At 45.2% G+C, this 19,597-nt stretch overlaps 1 protein-coding gene across 3 annotated transcripts in view; it reads left to right on the top strand.

The window, feature by feature from the left end:
- ITPK1 (inositol-tetrakisphosphate 1-kinase) overlaps window positions 1-19,597 on the top strand; it is a 230,712-nt gene that overhangs the window by 111,786 nt on the left and 99,329 nt on the right. For all 3 annotated transcript variants that reach the window (XM_090033903.1, XM_090033904.1, XM_090033905.1), the window contains one exon: window positions 12,857-12,982. In XM_090033903.1, coding sequence (XP_089890029.1) covers window positions 12,857-12,982 — 126 coding nt within the window. The remainder of the gene's footprint in view (window positions 1-12,856; window positions 12,983-19,597) is intronic.

The following is a 19,597-nucleotide window of genomic DNA, read 5'->3' as shown; positions in this document are numbered from 1 at the left end:
CAGGCAAAAGTTTTGATTTGGCATCCAGGGTTTCAACAGGTTTTCTGAACCTACCCACTGGTTTTTCTAGAGTTTCGTGTGCTGCAATTTAAAAAAAATTGTGATATATGAATACTGTTTTCTAGCAAAAATGAAGTCAGTGAAATTAGTCCATTTCCTTAGCAAGTTTCATTTAGATGGAATTCTCTCTACATTTCCCTATAACTTTCCTTCCTCACAGCTGTAATCCTCCTGTGTGTCACACTTGCCCTTCAGCTTTTCTTCTCTGCTAATCTTCGGATTCGTTCTGCTGCCGTTCCTAATCCACAGGAGTACTTGCAACTCCTGGGGAAATCTTTGGCAGGAAGCTTTTCTTGGATTTGGGTAACATGGATTATTTTGCGTGCAGTGCTCAAAATCAGCAGTTGTCTTTCTAGCATCTGTGAAGAAACCTAAAGTGCTTAACCGCTTGCCTGCCAGAAACTGCATCTGCATTCACCCAGAGGTCCTAATGGAAAAGCTTAGTATGATGATGGATACAGATGTTTCTACATGTTTTACAGTTGCCGGAAAAATCTTTTACGCAGCCACCAAAGCTCTGTATCTAAAAGGATGAGATGTATTAGTGAGGGAGGTGCAGCTTACATGTGTCTCTCTTTTCCTTTAAAAAAAAAAAAAAAAAAAAAAAAGTTGTAACTGGGATTTGGTTCAGAGCAGTGCACTGAATATTCTCACTAGATGAAACATATTCCTAGCAGATGGACAAATGCACAAAAATTGATGAGGAGATGCAAAATGATGACCCAGATGACAACAGAATTTACAAAGGATGAGTAATAAATTAGGTGCTACATAGATATGTTTCTCCTGGAGTCGCAGTACATAAATGAAGGCTGTTTGGGAATGTGAGGTCACAGGTGGGATTGAAAGTATCTGACCCAAGTGGAAATTATTAAGAACACTGTTTAAATCAGTTGTTTTATGTCCTGCCCTCTGCTGCAGGGGAGAACAGTTGTTCTCCCTCCTTTTTTTTTTTTTTTATGGCAGCATTTCAAATATTTGAAAACTGCTCTCATATTTCCCTCCAGCCTTAATCTCCCTTTCTGTAAATGAAACACGCCTAATTTGTGCACTTGCATTCCAACCCATTTATCACCTCCTGTCTCTCGCCTCTGCATCTTCTCCAGTTTCTCTACATCCTTCTTGAATTGCAGAGCCCCAAATGGTGCATAACCCTGTAGCTGAGTGCTAGCCAATGCTGTACAGAGTGGCACTGTTGCTCCTCTGCCTTACATGCAGTATTCCTGTGAATGCAGCCCAAATGTGCAGTTGTCTTTCTGGTGAACTAACATTACTGATTTGTGTGGAGTCGGTGATCTACTAAGATCCACCAGAGCCTTCTCAGCAGTGCTGGTGTCTGGCCATGCCTCCCCCACCTCTCCCGGACAAACCTGCAAGGGCTGCTTTCTTCCTCCCTCTCCAGGCACACACTGGCTGGGGTCTGTGCAGGCCTGGGTGGGGGTTTAAACCCCTCCCCAGCCATGCTCAACAGCCAGCCATGGGGCCGCTCCCCAGCTCATCTTCCCTCCAGCCTTCTGGCCACTATTCAGTTGCTTCTCGGTTCAATCTAAGCAGGTTAGACTAACCTGCAAAGACTGAATCAATTCAGGCTTGGGCTTTTTGAATGTCTGTACTTGACTTTAATAGTAACCTTTAAAACTAGATTGGACAGAACAGTACAAAAGAGACTGGTTCCGTAGGAAAAAAAGAACTAGCCGTTAAATGGGTGTTAATCTTAAATCTCTCTTTTGTTCTGTGAAGTGTGAAAAAGTGGTATTTTTCCACTTGGATTTTCTTCTTATTGGAAAGAGTTTCTCTGAGGCTGACATCACTGCTGCTGTTAATGCTAAGGTGTTTGCTTCTCTAGCCAGCCAGGCAGCTGCGAGAGGAGTGCGGGGAGGGAGGGGGAAGGCTACACACTATAGGGGATTTCCTTTCTCAGATATCTGCTGTTGCAGCAGAACTTTAAGGACAAGTTAATTCATTCCTGGGGAAGGTAGCAGGGGAGAGAGGGAGGGACAGAAAGAACCTGATAGTGAAGTTTTTCATTCTTTTGCATTGCAGCCTGCAATGGGTTGGTTTGTATTACCTCTTTGCAGTGGGATCAGCCTGGTGTTCCTGTTACCTTCACAAAGAGAGGTTTATATTCATCTAGGTCTCACTCAGTGCCCTTTGGCTCAGTTAGCCGCAGCAGCACGTGCTGAATAGTTGACCTGGTTTTGTAGTAGGAAGACAGAGAGCACTTTCTGACCTTGTTAATTGGTTGAGAAGATCTGTTTTAGTTCTTGAAATATTCTAGGCCAGAGGTTCCCAAACGTTTTCTTATTGTGTACCCCCTTCCAGATTTAGCAGCTGCCCATGTATCCCTAACAGCATACATAGTGGTATTTATTTTGACCCCTTAAATGCCAGTTATTATAATGAAGATTAAATTTGGCATGGCATAGTTTCTCCTGTGTACCCCACAGAGATGCCTTGTGTACCCCCAGGGGTACATGTGCCAGAGTTTGGGAACCCTGTTCTAGACAAAAGGAGGGGTCTGTGTGTTGAGAGACCTGCCTATGGTCCTGCCTGATAAGCTGGTATCTTTCCTCTTGCATCCCTTAATAAATGTTTAGTTACACCTCTTCTGTTTACTCTGGCCCTTATTCCTAACATCACTTTTGCTTGCAGTTAAAATTTACCCTGTAGTTTCTGGGAGTGCTTTCTCGGTTGATGGAGTATACGGGTTCATAGAATCATAGAAGTCGGGTCGGAAGGGACCTTGTAGATCTTCAAGCCTGCCGCCCCCCGCTTGGGCGGGAGAAAAGACTGGACTCAAATGAGTCCATCCAGGTAGTCATCAAGCCTCTTCTTAAAGATCCCTAGGGTAGGAGCCAGCACCACTTCCTTAGGAAGTTGGTTCCAGCTCCTAGCCACCCTAACTGTGAAGTAGTTGTTCTTCTTAAAATCACCCATGACAACTACATCCCTTGCCTTAAGTGCATCTGCAAGTTGGCCCAAAAATTCCCAGTCCAGCTCCCCCCCCTTGGTTGGGGGGTCTGTAATAGACCCCCACTGTCAAATCACTCTCCCCACAGTCTCCTTGAATCTTAACCCAGAGCACTTCAGCCTGCCCTTCCTCTGAGCCCATTCTGCTAGCAGAGGATGTGTAGTGTTCCTTGACATAGTGCCACACCCCCACCTTTCCTTCCTTCTTTATCCCGCCTGTAAAGTGTATAGCTCCTAATGCTAACTGCCCAGAGATGGGATGAATCCCACCACGTTTCCGTTAGCCCTATGACATCTGGGTTTGAACTAGCTATTCTGAGGGCGAGTTCCTCCTGTTTATTCCCTATACTGTGAGCATTGGTATATAGGCATTTAAGGCCTTGCAAGACTGTGTGTGCCACCCCCTGTTTAGGGAGACTGTCTGGACCCCTGTTTCTTACCTTGGCACTCCTTGCCTTTTCACCTGTCCTGCTCGGATGGCGTCTCTTTGTCTTCCTGTGGCCCCCTCCCCCGGCAAGGCTAGTTTAAAGCTCACCGTACGAGATCAGCCAACCTGGGAGAGAAGACACACTTGTCTTCAGGAGAGAGATGAAACCCATCCCACCCCAGCAAGTCCCCCGCCTGAAAGCATGGGTCATTATCAAGGAACTCAAAGCCTGCCTGGCGGCACCAGCTGCATAAGCGCTGGTTGACCACACCAATGCAGGCCTCATGTCGCCATCGCCACCTACTCACAGGAAGAAGAGAGGAAAATACCACCTGTGCCCCAATCTCCTTCAGCTCATCTCCTAGAGCCTTGAAATCCTTCATAATGCTGGCAGGGTTGCCCCTGGCCGCGTCATTAGTACCCCATGGTTGTCATCCATGTGGGTACGAGTCTGCAGGTCAGATGTAGGCCGGGATCCTTTCCGTGATGTCCCTCACCCGAGCCCCAGGCATGAAGCAGACCTGTTGTGTCCAGGGATTGGGCCAGCAGATGGGACCTTCCAGTCCTCGTAGGATGGAGTCTCTGACGACTAAGACCCAGTGTTTCTTCCTCCTGGTGTTCGCTCTCTGCCCATTCCCTGTTGTGTGGGTAGTGGCATCGTCCCTGCCAGAGGCCATTCCACCGTCTTCCTCCATCACAGCTGCCAGGGCATCAAACCTGTTCCCCAGCTGAACCTGGGGAGCTTCCACCACTCTAGGCCTAGCAGCTCTGGATTTGGGCACCTTCTTCCACTCCTGCCTTGGATGCGTCTCCTCCAGGGGCTGTACAGTGGGTGACCAGGCCTGCAGAGAATAAAAATAGGCATCAAATTCATCCTCTGCATCCCTGATCCCCCTCAGCCTGCGCACAGCAGCCTGGAGCTCACTTACCTGCTCCTCCAGGGCCCTAAGTCGTGCCCAGGAGGGACAGGCAAGGAGACCTCCAGGACCCCACCGAGCCCTCTCCACAGACGGGGGCAAGGGGCCACCGACTCCACCGTGAGCTCCGTCTGGGTGGAGGCCTCAGAAGAGCCCATGGTAGGTGGCAGCACTAGGGCGGGGCCCCTGGCAGCTGTGCTCCATGCCTGCAGAGGTGCGCCTGCTGCTTTGCTCCCTGGGGGTGCCTCTCTGTGCAGCTACCTCATGCCCGCCTTATGCGAATGCCGGCACAAACGCTGGCCTGCCCTTACAGAGCGCTGGGTTGATGCTGTCAAATGTTTGGGAAACTGCAGGAATACATCACACCTGAAGTAACTGAACCCCAAGACAAAGTTCAGGGATTCGTAGGGCATGGGGATGTATAGACAAGTGCTGTATCTGATCATTCATTGTTTTTGTATCTTTTCAATTTTGCTTTATGCACCAAAGAGCAGACAGGAGATGGAACCTATGTACTCAGTTGTTCTAACTTTGAACAACCTTTAGACACCATCAAGAGCGTCTGAATACGTAAAACACTTTCCCGATGAAGTTCTCTTTGCCAAAAAATTAAAAGTGTCCTTGTAGTAAAACCAAAGTAAATTTTATCTCCATTAATATTATTTCTGAAAACAGGGAAAGAAAAAGAATTTTATTTTGCAAATTCTTTCTGTCCCTTCCCCTCTGCTAGAGGAGGCTTTTAAAAGCTGTTCTCCCCAAGGCTAAGTACAGATGATCAGAATGAATTCATTCCGTATTAGGCTGTCTTTGAAGGTTAGTCTAAACTGCACAGATTAAATTTATAGACAACTGGACAGACATTAACTTCTGATTCAGGAATTGCAGCCACATACCTGCAATAGCTCAGGCCAGAAGCTAGGGGGTGCTAGAGCATGGTTCTCTGGCATGTAGCCAGCATGGACTGTGTTTGGTTCTTCTTCCTGCTGCCCCTAAGGTCTCTGGGATTTGCAGTCCAGAATCATAGCAGCAGGACTCTGCAGAGTTGCTCATCACTTCCCCTTCCTGCTTCCAGGTGCCTCTGGAATTTGTAGTCTATAGTTGCAGCCAGAAGTAAGTTTTTAGCAGGGCAGGGCATCTCTGTACTTGGGAGAAAGGAAGTTTAACTCCTCCTTTCCTGGTACCAGATCCCAAATGGGGTTTGCCTGGGGGGGACGAAGAGGGGCAGTCCCTGCCTCCCCTTTTCCCCCCTCCTACCGCTCCCACCAGCTTCTCTGCTGGAGCAGATGGCACAGAACAGCCCAGGGCTGGAAAGCATACTAGGATGCTGGGGAGGACTGTGATTTTTAATTTTGAATCAGGTAGGGGTCTGGGACAGAAGTTCCATAAACTGGTTTGACCCAAATCAGTTAAGTCTGATACTACATTCAACTAGGTTTATCTTAAACCAGTTTCAGCCATTTTGAAACTGGTTTATGTGAACCAAACTTCTGTTCTGTTACAGGTTTAAACCAGTTTCTGATCACTTAAACTGTCTGTCTGTCTGTCTGTCTGTCTGTCTGTCTGTCTGTCTGTCTGTCTGTCTGTCTGTCTGTCTGTCTGTCTGTCTGTCTGTCTGTCTGTCTGTCTGTCTGTCTGTCTGTCTGTCTGTCTGTCTGTCTGTCTGTCTGTCTGTCTGTCTGTCTGTCTGTCTGTCTTCTATCCCTAACCCAAAGCTCGTGGAGGGAACAAGGCATGCCTATGCTTAAACCTTTAGTTTCTTGCAGGTTTGAGGTTTACCAGCTTAACCCAAAACTCATTAGTTTCCTGATGACTCATTTCTTTGGTGTTTGCCAAGACTAAATGTTTTGCAGAGCGGAAGAGAGTACATTGATATCAAAAGAGTTTTAAAACAAAATGCAGTGAAGATGCAGAGTAGAAAATTGCCTTGGAGGGGAGGAAGTGGACTAACAGTTTGAAAGCTGAGACTAAGTGGGCTTAGATAATTCTCAAACCTGAAATAATCCAAATGTTTCTGGGTCAATGCAGCTTTAAGTGAACAGCCTACAGCAGATCTGTATGGGGAATACCATATACAGCCTTCGGAACTGAGACACAAAAGGCCAACTCAGGCTGGTGCTGTACATCCTGTTCGGAGGAGGGAGTGCTTCGGTGCCAGAGAACATTTAAATTGCCAGTGCAGAGGGTTCTGATTCTGCAGTTTATGGAAATATGTTCCTAGTATAGACCATCCTTTATGGGGTGAAAAGTTAAATGGACTAACTCTTTGCTTCAGAACAATTTCTCTTGTATTTGGGTGAATGTCAGAAGTGTAGCAGAAGCTGTCACAAAAGATTGTTATGATATCCCCCTAGAGGATTCAGACCTCCAGCTTTTTTGATCCTCTCTGCCCTCTGATGCAATATTCACCCTTAGTTCACACAGGTTTTCCCTCCCTTTGCTTCACTATTATCATACAAAGGTCATGACAACTCCTGTTTCGTTGCTACAAAACGTAAGGTCAAATTAAAAAACAAACAAACAAACCAATCTTAACAATGCAGCATTTGGGTTGGGGGGTTGTTCTACATTTGGCGATTAGGAGCAAGATGTTGAAACAATGGGTGTATTAATCCAATTGTATAGATAAATGCTTTGAGAGGAAAAATGAGGAAAAATCATAAAGCGGGGAGCCTTAACCATAAGTCACAAGGGCATAAATGAAGTCAGGGCCTACCCATGGCTGTGAGAACAGGATGGCATCAACATAGTTTCATTCAGATAATCTAAAAACTCTTTCCAAGACAGATTGTTAAAAAAACAAAACAACCCCCCCCCCCCCCCAACAAATCCTATTAAGCCAGAGCGTGAAATGCAGCTGTATCATGTGCTAAGAGCACTTTCAAAGAGATTGTACAAAACTGTATTTATATTCATTTAGAAAAATCATATTGCTTTTTTTGCTAAATCCTGCACTTGCAGTTGTTTGGGTCTGTTTTTAAATGAACAGATCCTCATTTCTTCACTTGATCCTAGTTTTATTTTTAAACACTGCTTTCAGAAACCCACGCATGCAAGATTGCAGTTGGCCATGGAATTTAGCTGGGCATTTATCCCTTCGCAGACCGTAGAAGAATCACCCGATGTTCTGCACAAGGATTTTAGACAAATTCTGTGTATTGGAAATATAAGCTTTAGTCCTGCTATTAAAGACCAAGGGTACAGATCTGTATTTATAACTCCAGACCTGTATTTATGTCAAAGGACCAACATTCTAGTTGCAACTTTGCATTTCTGTATGTGCAAGTTCAGCAGTTATTGCTTTCTTCAGCCCACAGATTTTTAGAACTTGGGAAGCGTAGTCTTGGTATTTGCCATTTGCTACACATTAACAGGTTTTGCTCTGCATTCCTTCCTCATTGATTTACTGCATTTTGCTGGGTAACTGAAGCAAATTTCTTCTAGGTAATATTCATATATTCTAATAAACGTTATCGGAAAGAATAGGAACACCACAGATAAATACACTGGAGGTGTTGCTCAACCCTTTTTCGATCTGCAGCTGATGAACCTTTTTTCTCTCTCTTGTTGCTATGGCATTGACTCTATTTGACACCAAACCTTTGGGCAATCAGGTCAAATGCAAGGGGCATTTGGAGAAAGGAACAGGAAGCAGGAGGGCTCTGATTCCAGCTGATGACAAACACTAACTCCTTGTTTGTCTCAGTAGAGAATCATCAGAAAGTTTGTGCGAGGCTTTGTCAGGCGTGTTACTGGAGCTGATGATATTCCTCTTGAAAAGGCTTCATTTTTAAAGGATTTTCTATGCCAATATACAAAGGAAGGTGGACCTCTTCCAAATCCTGCATAACTCAGAAATGTTTACCTTCCACAGTTCAGACCAGAACACAGAGATCTTACTTTTGCAAACAGTGTGATCTTCAGGACCATGTAATAGTGGATGAAACCACAGATTTGTGCAGTTGAAATGTAGATGCTTTTCTTCTTCCTTAAATTCCTGGTTAATGTGACCTAGCAAGCATTAAATTTCTAGACAGAGTAAATTTGGTTAGTGTGTTGACTTGGGCTAGGGACAGAAGTTGCACTTAAACTGGTTTAAGTGATCAGAAACTAGTTTAAACCTGTAACAGAACAGAAGTTCAGTGCACATAAACCAGTTTCAAAATGGCTGAAAGTAATTTAAGATAAACCTGGTTGAATGTAGTATCAAACTTAAATGATTTAGGTCAAACTGGTTTCTGGAACTTGTCTCAGACCCCTTCCTGGTTTAAGTTAAATCGGTGTCCCCCAGAATGCTCTGCAGCTCTGGGCTGGGCTCTCAGCTCCACAGAGTAGGGCTGGCCCCACTGCTCTACTCTCTAGCCAGAGCAGGGGCGGGGGTGTAGCTAGAGCCAGCTGCCATGGCCCCGCCATCTGCCTGCCTCACTGGCGGCTGGGGCTGTGGAGCTGACCTCGGTGGACCTGAGGGTAGATGCAGAGGGGCCAGCACAGGCTGGACCACAGGGGCCAGGTCCTTCCCAGTGGGCTGCAGCTGTGGCTTGGGCTGGGGCTGCCAGATTGCTCCTGGCTCCCTGAGCCCAGTCTGGGCAGGGCTGTCATGGAGCTGCAGCTGGCTGGGAATGGCCCAGTGGAGCTGTGGGGACAAGATGCTTGCCAGCTGGCTGCGGCTCAGTGACAGCATGGGTGGTGGCTGCCCAGTTAGTGAGCTGCCCAGGCCAGCCAGCTGGCCCAGAGGCCAGCAGCCACTCACGGGGGGCTTGTGTGCCTGCAGCAGCCATGCCACCGCTTGTCTCATGCAGTACCTGGCAGCTGCAGCTGAACCACAAGCTGTATGCTGGCCAGGGCTGGTGGGGCTGTTCTACTGCCCTCGTCTCCAGCTGCTGCTGTTGCTGTTGCTGTTGCTGCCACTGCTACGCCGCTTGGGCGGGCAGGCAGGCAGCTTCAGCCCGACAGCTTCTGCCCAGTGCACGGAGCTCTAACTCCAGCTCCTGGATGCCTTCCAACCACTCCACTTGCCTGATGCAAGGAGCAGCCCATGCGGGCAGGTGGAACGGGTAGAAGGCAGCCAAGAGCTGGAGCTGGATTTCCATGTGTTGGGCAGAAGTCAGGCTGAAGCTTCCACGCACCCAGAGTGGCACTGCATGGCGCAGCAGGAGTGGGAGGAGGAGGAGCTGCCGCTGGAGGCCAGGGGAAGCTGTGTGCTCGCAGGACTGAGCAGGACTGTTCTGTTCCCCTCGCCTCCAGCTGTGGCTCCTGCTCCTGCTGCACCATGCAGCGCTGCTCTGGCTGGGTCTGAGCTTCAGCCCAGCAGCTTCTGCCCAGGTCATGGAGCTCTGGCTCCAGCTCTTGGCTGCCTTCCACCCATTCCTCCTGCTCGCAAGGGCTTCTCATTGCACCAGGCAGGCAGAGTGGATGGAAGGCGTCTGGGAGCTGGAGCCAGAGCTCAGTACGCTCGGCAGAAGCCACTGGGCTGAAGCTTCCCGCTTGCCCTCCGGAGTGGTGTGGCAGAGGCAGCAGCAGGAGCAGCGCTGGAGGTGAGAGAGGCAAAACAGTGGTGCTGGCCAGCGCGCAACTGATATATGCAGATCACTCCTTTTTATGAGTGCATTTCCCAATGCCATGGATAGGATATGCAGAGTGCATGCCCCCTGTTTCCATTCAGAAAACATTCACGTTGTTGTTAGACTCTGCAACTCATAAAGAACCTATTTTGTGTAAATGCCTCGAATGTCTGGAAGATGGTGTGCTCAGAATGTCTGTGCATGCCTTAAAGCCTTGTTTCTATTCTTGGGTCATGGCTGTTGCTTGCTAATGGGAAGGATTGTCATCTGGTTTTCTGAGTCTCCTTACTGGGAGAGCTGGAAGGGCAATAAAAATGCAGAGAGCTTCATCCGTTGTCTCCCCTCTCTTACAACTTCCTAAGGTAGATGGTTCGCAAATGGATTGCTTTGAATTTCTGTGCCTCTGTAAGAAGTAAGCATTTGAGACCTAAATGAAGAGATTTGATGTTGCCTTCTCCTGTGAGGCATGATAGGCAGCTGTGGAGAAAACCCCTGGGCTTTTTGAGGTAGCTTGCATTAAGGCATGTTCTGTGAATAAAAGGTGAAATTGTAGACCTGAAGCATCTCCTGCTTAGGGTTACCATATATTTCTAGTTTCAAAAGAGCTGGCCTGTCAGTGGGGGGAGGGAGTTAATATGATTGTGGGAGGGGGACAGTGATATGACCATGCCCTTCCCCTGCCCCTGTCTCTCACTCCCAAGCCACAGCCTTGCTGCTGCCCATCACTCCCAACCCGTCGTCCCCTTCTCCCCCCAGCCCTGTTGCATCTCCCAGCTGTGTCACCCCTGCGAGCACAGGCACTGGCCTCAGTGCTGCTGAGCTGGCCATGCAGCTTCCAGCTGCCCCCGAAGGACCTCCCCCTTCCCTTGCTGGAGGGCGTAGGCACCTCACTGACCTCCCTTGCCCTACTGCAACCTCAGCACCCAGACAACTTCCCCTAGTGATGGCAGGGAAGTTTGGGAAAAACTTTGATGCTAAGCTGACCAAAATCCCAGACATTTGATCATAGTTTAAAAAATTGCCTGGATGCAGATTGGAGGATCCAAAAAGAGGACATGTCTGGGAAAACCCAGATGTATGGTAACCCTACTCCTACACTGTAACAGAAGTGTAGCAGCTGCTTCAGTGGGAGTCCTGGACTAACCAGTATCTCACCTTGTTTGGGTCCCAGTTCTGCAAGCACCATGTGCTTAATTTTACTGTAGTGAATAACCCCATTGTTTTTGATGCAACTACTGGACTAGTCGCTGAAGTAAATTTTAAGCACGTTTCCCAGCTCAGGACCTACAGTAGCATTCTTCTCCAACCACAGCTAAAGCACCCTTTGGATCTGTATTTCTACTCTATTATGCCTTGTGATTCATTTTGAAGGTTTCTGCATTACGTAAACTTCCAGCATAAAATGGTTACAGATCGGGGCAGTAGCTTTAGTTGTACTGAATTGTATTTACAAGCTTTCTAGGATGCAGTACTCTAAACAGCATTGATTTGTCACTGTGCATATAGAAGTGTGTGATATTTTAGTTGAGAAACAGGAGGTTTCTCCTGAGGAACTGGTATTCCAGATAGGTATGTCTTCACTACAACAGTCAATTTGATTGTATTAGAATACCTTCCCTTGGGTTAGCCGCGCTCTAGTGAGAGAGAGAGTAAATGCCCTGTGAAAGTGCTCTAGCTACATCCAGTAGGGCACTGTACTGTGAGCCATCGTGTCCCCATCATGTTACCAGTTTGAGCATTAGCATTGAGGTCCAATCCACCCCACTGAAACCACTTTGCTGAAGCTTAAAGCTTACCTCCAGAAACTTGTGTGCATGGGTGGGAGTTGGGTTATAGTAAAACTTGAATTTATAGCTTGAATTAACACAGCGGTGAAGATAAGCCCTAGCTTTAGATAGTAAGAGTGTGTATGTATAGTAGGCTAAAAGGAATACCAGTAATGTAGAGGAGGATGGTGGCAACAGTAAGAGTGTTAGCTTTGGTTTATGGTGAACAATTCTTGTGCATCCTAGATGAAGCCATTCTTTTTATGGTTTCCAGGCAAAACATACATGAATGTCCCTAGTGGTAATGGATTGCATGGTCAACTGAATAGCTGCAGTCTTTTGTAGTGTAGTGATTGTCAATAGGGACAGTCTGTTATGGTGCTTGGCATATGAGACTGCCTAGGATTTATACACAGTAACATTTCCAAAGCATTTTAATAACTTGGCATTCTGAGGGCACATCTATGCCACAGCAGTTGCATGCCCTGGCCAGGATGGTCCTGCCTCCCTGCTCCTTCTCATAAACTCCAGACACAGAAATATGCTGGTGAGAGTACAGCTGCTGTAATGCCTGCCAGAGGCCAGGGTCTTGGAAGTGGTCCCCAGAGACTCTTTATTGCAGTTGTGTGTTTGGAGGGTGCAAATAGGGAATAGGGGCATATGCAGGGCTATCCAGACCTGGACATGCTCCTGCTGTGGTGTTCACCTGCCCTACAATACTTCTGTGGTCTCAAGTGTTTAAAACTGGGCATTGTTCCCTGTGGTTAATCAGCAAAGAGAAATACAGCTGGATGCAAACATTCCTTTAAAAATATGGATGAATGTCACAGACTCATTCCTTCCATCAGTGGCAGTACAAGTGGGTTCGCAGAGGCAATTTGAATGTGGCAGTCTTGCATACTGATAGTGGCTGTAACCTGTTACTATACTCCGTGAAAAGTTCAGCCTTTGGGCAGCCCAAGACCTGCATTTTCCATGGGTTTCTAATGGGAAGTGATTGAAAAAGTCCACCAGTAAATTTGAAGTTAAATACTAACAGTGATGGCCCAGTGATCCCCACAGTTTGGGGATACTGGGAATTGAAAACATGGATGTGGGGAGGAAAAGGCCTTGAAACTGAACTTTTATTAAAGGTTTGTCTCTGCTTTATTCCTTCAGCTTGACCTCACTAAACCAATTGAAGATCAGGGCCCGCTGGATGTGATCATACATAAACTGACAGACGTCATCCTTGAAGCAGACCAAAATGACAGCCAGTCATTGGAGTTGGTTCACAGGTTCCAGGTGAGTGTTCCTTTTATGTGGCCTTTGCATAACTTGGTGGGGATGAACCTGAGCAGGAATAGGATCTTGGAGCTGCCAGTTCCCAAGAAGTTAGGGATCCTTGACTAAAACGGTTCCTGGTATTCTGCTCCTCAGTGGCTGAGAGCAATGAGAAAAATGAGCTTATTGGTTGAGCAGTGCTGATCTAGACCAGTGGGTCATGACCCAAAAGTGGGTTGCAAGAATATTTGAAAGGGTTGTGAGCAGGTCTCCAGAAAAACCTGTGAAAGCTTGGGTTTTCTCTTGCAGGTTGGCAGCATTCCAGCCTGCAGGCAGCTGCTTGGGATGATTGGAGACAGTGGGTGCATGTCTGCATGTGCAAATGCATATGGCCAGCATAGAGTAGAGATGTGAAGGCCTAGAGAGAGAACCCATAAAAATTTGGGAAAAAAACGATGGTGTTTTCCATTTTTTTCGAGGATTTTTTTTTCCAAAAATTGGAAAAACTGAAAGTTTTTGGAAAAATTAAAAAACCTCTTATGAAATATTTTCTTTAGAATGGGTCTGTCTGGCAGGCCAGGCTGCACTGCACTGCTTGCAGAGACTGGGATCAGCAGCTGCAAGCCCCAGGCCAGATGCTGTACCCACCACAGCTGAATGTTTAAGACAAGTTGTCTCATATGCCAAGCACATCATCAAGACATGATGAATAAAATATTTAAGACAAGGTGTTCATACATTGCTACCCTTTACTCCCCCAAAATGTTTTCTAATAACTATGTAATAAGAAGACTTTTATATAAGACTATCTACTGTATCAGATCATTACAATTCCTGTGCACTGAGGACAAGCAGTACAGTACAACTCTCAAATGCAAGAGCAAGATGCATTTCTGCCCCCAGGGGGCACTGCAGTTTTCACAAGAGAAGGAAGAAGGATTCAGTGCTGCCTTTCCTTGTGGACTTCCCCTGTTGTTGACTTTTGATCTAGAGGTTGGTGGATCTGCTCCTGTCCTCCTGACTAGGCCTGGAAGGAGTGGGAGTAGACACTGGCAGCAGCATCCATTCGTTCCTGTAGAGATTAGAAACAAGGAGACTATTGTCCTGCTTGCTCAAAAGCCTCAGGAGAGGAGATGGAGCAAGTCTAAAACTTTTGGAGTTGGAAGGAACCTGCCTCCTCCTGGCCCTGTAACCTTGAGATCCACAAAAGTACAGAAACAGCACAAAAGAGCTGAAAGAAAGTATACTTCTTTATTGAAAGGTAAGAGTTTTAAATTTCTCTGAATTCAGTATAGTAAGCTATATTTTATATTTTATAGTAAGCTATATTTTAGCTGCATTTAATATATTTTCATAACCTATGCAATTCATAATTGAATTTCTACTAATCTGATGTTTCGTGACAGATCGCCCAATCTTAGCAGTGCGGTGAGGCCTGCAGGGCAGGGAAGTTGTTCACAGTTAACTCTGAGGAGGCTTCTCCTCCATCCATTACTAAATTTGTATGTGCTGTAGCTTAGTGTTTATATATGCAAGCTAGACACTAAATTACATTTTTCTCTTTTCTCCCTCAGCAAAATGGTGCGACCAACTTCTACCATGTGGAAGCATTTCCACACTGCAAGTTATTCTGAGAAGGAAATGTGATTTTGCAAATACTGTCAAATGAAATATGCATTTCCAAATGCTACTAGGATGACCAAACACATTCCTGTATGTAAGAAGCGTCCTACAGATGTTAAAAAAATCTTTCATGGGTAAAGTGAGGAGGAGGTAGATCTTTATGCTGAAAGTGCAGATAACTCTTTCCAGTGTTCTTGCTCCAGAAGTCCTCCTACTGCTGCTGCTTCCTCTATAACATCAGCATCACCAAGGGTTGCCCAGTCAGCATCCTCAAGTAACCAAATATTGCAACCAACTGTATACAAAAGACTCTCAATAGTTTCATATGTAGACAAGATGACACTTGAAGATCAGGAAAAAATTTACCAAGGTCTTGCAAGAGCAGTATATTCTTCTGGGATGCCATTGTCAATAATTGAAAATACATACTGTCAGGAAGCTTTTAAATTACTAAGACCATCATACCGTTTGCCCAGCAGACATTCTTTGAGCAGGCCTTTTTTAGAGTCAGAATATGAACATGTAATGCAATCTGTGCAAGGAAAAAATCAACAAAGCACTGTCTTGCAGATGGATGGTGTGAATGAGTGAACGATCGTAGCCCTACCTTCCTCTGGACTTTCCTGCCACGACTTAAACAGAAAGGGAAAAAAGAGGGTATCGGTGATCTTTCTGGGCTAGGAATCACTAAAGCCACCCAGTTGGTAACTTTTCACAGTGTTGCTTTATTTCCCAGCAGGGTGTTGCACAGTAGCAATAGCCTCGCTAATTACTTTATTAGCAAGGAGAGTCCATGTTGCCGATAAGGTAGCTAGGCACCAGACATTTTACAGATACATAGTAGTGGTTACCGCTATCGTTAATTGCCTTGTTAGCAAGATGCATTCTGCATGTCTTTTTGCATCCGCCTTGTGCCAGGAGTGGTCCTGGCTGCTCTGCCGCCTCCTGCACCACTGGTTTTGGCGTTGTAGCTGGTCCCGAGGGTTCGGAGGCTTATGCGAGCTCCTCCTGCCTGCCCATCATCCCAGAGTGACTGTCTTCACCCAGAATTCCCCTGCCGAGTCATTCCGTGAAGCCCCGGCTCTTCCCCACACTTGCCGGAGCTGCTGAGATTCCCAGGTATGTAGCTTATGTCAGTTGAGCGATCGTGTTGTCCTGAGTCCCAGGGTCTTGGCGTTCCCCCCTAGATCACCAGGCAGCCTCCTAGTTGTCTTTGTCTTCTGGGGTCTCAGTAGCCTCTAGTCTGGCCCCTCATGCCCGAAGGCAAACTGCATATGTCCCACCACCATATATATACTGGCCGTAGAGGGCTAATCACCCTGCCCCGCCCTGGGTGTGTGATCCTCTTCACCTGGTGGAGTGCATTGGGTCAGTCATGCCTGAAACTGTTTCAGTAACAGGGCTTCCGCCTGAGCCCCTATTACAGATGGATACATGTGCAGGAAGAAGGAATCATAAACTTGTGTTAATAACACCTCACCCAGTTTTTTTACAGAAGCATTGAAACAGGAAAGAACAGACATACTGCAGAGTATATCAGTAGTAAAATATGTGAAATCCTACAGAAGACTGAGAGTGGTAAAGTATTTGCTTTGCTGCCTGACAATGCAAGTAACATGAAAGCAGCATGGAAGATCATAATGGATAAATATCCACATTACTGCAATAGGATGTGCATCCCATGGGCTAAACTTGCTGCTTAATGACATCATGAAATTGGACATTCTGCAAAAGATCTATAGAAGAGCAAAAGAAGTTATAAAACATGTAAAAGCTATTCATATTGTAGTTGCAGTCTTTAAGAAGCAGGAAGAAAAGAATGCAAAGAATAAAATAGTGACACTCAAACTCTGTACTATAACTAGATGGGGTGGAGTGGTGATCTCATTTTGAAAGTTTACTGAAAAAACAAACTCTTCAAGAAACAGTAAGAATTGAGGATCTTAAAGTATATACAGAAGTGTAAGGAACACTACTTGATGAGGATGTCTTCTGGGTTCAGCTGCAGAACTCCCTGAAAGCTAAAGCCAATTTCTTCAGCAATTGCTGCATCTGAATCAGACAGTGCACTCTTGTCAGACTTTTCTTACCAAATGACCCAGATAAAATCAACCATTTTTAAGAATCTAAGTGCACCTCTGCTTACAAGTCCAGAAGAAAGAAAAGTGAAAGACTTTATTAACAGATGGGAAGAATTTTGTTGCCAATCAATTCTTGCTGCTGCACATCTTTTGGATCCAAGATTCAAAGACAGATGTTAGTGATGATAGCACTCTTACTGCATTTGACTGGAGTATAAAACAAGCAACACACTTAACACTTGATGTTGGAAAGGTACTTTCAAATCCTGCAGAATACAGAACATCTTCAGATATTTGGTCGAGGAATGCAATCTGGGACTCTGCCAAGCATACACCTCCTGCAACATGGTCGTGCAAGGCCTTTGCACAACACAGCCTCTGACTCTTTGTTTCTCACCTGCTTCAGATTATTCCATCTTCTCCAGCATGTGAAAGGAACTGGTCTGTTTGGAAATGCACCACATCAAGAAATAAACTAACATGTGAAAGAGTAGAGAAGCTTGTCTCAGTCTGGGCAAATCTTCAGTTTTCAGAAGATCATAAAAATGAAGGATCAGAAGAAGCCGAAACTGATGATGGTGATAGCTCAGAAAATGAGACTGATTAGACAAAGTTTCATGTAGCACAATTTGTATTCAATGAGTCTTGGGATTTTCTCCTCTTTCTTTTTTTTTCCTCAGCTCTTTTTCTAAAAATGAGTGCTTTATGTATCTGCTTGACACTATGTAGGAGACTAAGTCCAGAATACATAACAACATTCTTTGTTTTACTATATTGTTGATGGTTTCTTCTATTTTCAACTTTTAATCTTTGCCTGCTTCCCATAAACTGGCAAAAACTAAGAGCTGCTAAGTTCCTTGGAGTTCAGCAGCTTGTAGCTCCATTTGTAACAGAAATTAAAAACATTTTAAAATACATGTAATTAGTACATTTTGTAATTATTGTCTGAACATACTTTTAAATGTTAATAAATGTACCAAACATGATAACTTTATGAGCAAACCAAGTTATACATAATACATTTTATATCCTTAAAGTAGCAAAGTGAATTTAGATCAGTAAAGGGTGCTAAGAAAATAAGTATTGCATATATTTCAGTTTCCCTCAAAATTCCCATTCCCAAATTTTTTCCCCGTGGCTTCAAAATTTTCAGAAATTTTATATCTCTAGCATAGAGCGAGGTCAGGTCATGAGAGCAACCCCAGTCGCTGGATGCAGTTAAGTATGGGGAGTGGGGGATGGAGATCCAGGGGACTGTCTGGGTGGTGGGGAGCAGGGTGTATGTGGACAGTGGCAGGGTGTGGAGCTGCAGCAGGGCAGGGAGAGTGGGGGAAGGAGGCAGGGGTGGTCCTTTGCCATGGGAAGTTGCGTGCCTGGGCCAGCGGCATGGAGCTGGAGCCCATATGCAGGGGCTGGCAAAGAAATGTGTGGGCCAGAATGAAAGGATCTCAAAAGCACCCAACAGTGTTGCAGCATCCTGGGTCAGAACTACCACTGTAGACTCTTTTCTTGCAAGTATTGTGAAACTATAGTGCAACAGGCTGCATTTTCCCTTATTTCCAAGACCATTCATCTGGTAAACTGTTGCAGAATCAGCAACACATTGCTGAGATTCAGAAAATATAAGATTTGGGTTCTGTCTCCTTTCCAGCCTGTATGTTGGCAACAAAAGGTAACTGCTCAAAAGTTTGGCAGTTACATAGGCAGAGTATGACTGCCTTTTGATTCCTTGGGAAGGTCTAGATCACAGACAGTTTGCAGCATTAAGTACTAGTAAAGCTGTTCTTTGGGTTCTGTGAAGTCCCCAAGAAGCAGAAAGCTAAATAAAGTTAAACAGTATAATGAAGTTAAGCAGCTATAAGAGAGAAAACACGAGAGATTATACTGTATTGTTTAGTCTCTCTTAACTGATTTATTTATTTATTTATTTATTTTTATGTCTATTATCAGTGTTGTAGTTTAGATTTATAATTTCCATGAGGAATAACGATCGACCTTGACATTAAACTGAGTTGTTGTCTGGTGACTCCCAGTTCTGACATTGCTGCTGCTAACATATATTGCTGATGTGCCCTGTGTTCTGGGTGGGGGGCATCAAAATGAAATTCATGTTTAAGACGGGAACACATTTCAACCAGTCTCTGAAACCAGGTTCTTTGATTCTTAAGCCAGAACTTTAAGTGGTATTAACTCTATAACACCAATTTATTTAGTGAGCTTGGTATATGCTGTAGCTTAGCTCTTAAAAAAATGTTCCTAATTGTTGGATTTTGAAAGAAAGGAGACCTGAGTATGCGTATGAGGAGACTTTTTTCTTCAAGCCACAGTGTCTCAGTGCCACAGTTAAGGGGCTGATATCAAACAAAAGCATTGCTATTAATGAGGGAACTGTGAACTTAACAATGTGCTATTTTGTTTGTAGTTTGGTTACTGCATTGCTACAGTTGCATAGAGATAAAGTGGTGCATTCTGGTCCCTTGCTCTGTTTGATTTGCTATGTGCTTTGGGTTATTTTACTGTTGATCTATTGCATCTTCTTTAACTATCCTAATAACTTAATAAATCTAAGCCTCCTGCAGCCCTTGCACCTGTTGATATCATAAATGCTTGGTTAGAAAGGGTTCAGTGCAAATGGTGTGATTTTGATCAAGTGAGAATATGAAGTGTAACCTGCTACCATTTGTACTTCCATGCTTCAGTGCTGCAACCTGCATCTTGCTACCTGTTGATAAGAACACAAGACAGATGGACCTGTCAAGTCCAGTCCCCTGCTGTTGCAGGCAAATAGGTCCCATAACCCTCAGTGTATCAAGTTTTATCTTGATCTTATTGCTTGTCCATGTTACCTTAAATACCCTTTGTGTCACCACTCTTTCAGCAATCAAGTTCCTCACCTAGTATTGGAAATGCACTGATAGATCATCTTATATCA

The sequence above is a fragment of the Crocodylus siamensis genome, chromosome 2 (assembly GCF_052110815.1).
Source record: "Crocodylus siamensis isolate JL-2025a chromosome 2, ASM5211081v1, whole genome shotgun sequence".
Classification (NCBI taxonomy): domain Eukaryota; kingdom Metazoa; phylum Chordata; order Crocodylia; family Crocodylidae; genus Crocodylus; species Crocodylus siamensis.
Note: the sequence above shows the minus strand (reverse complement) of the source record. Positions and strands in the feature narration are given on the sequence as shown.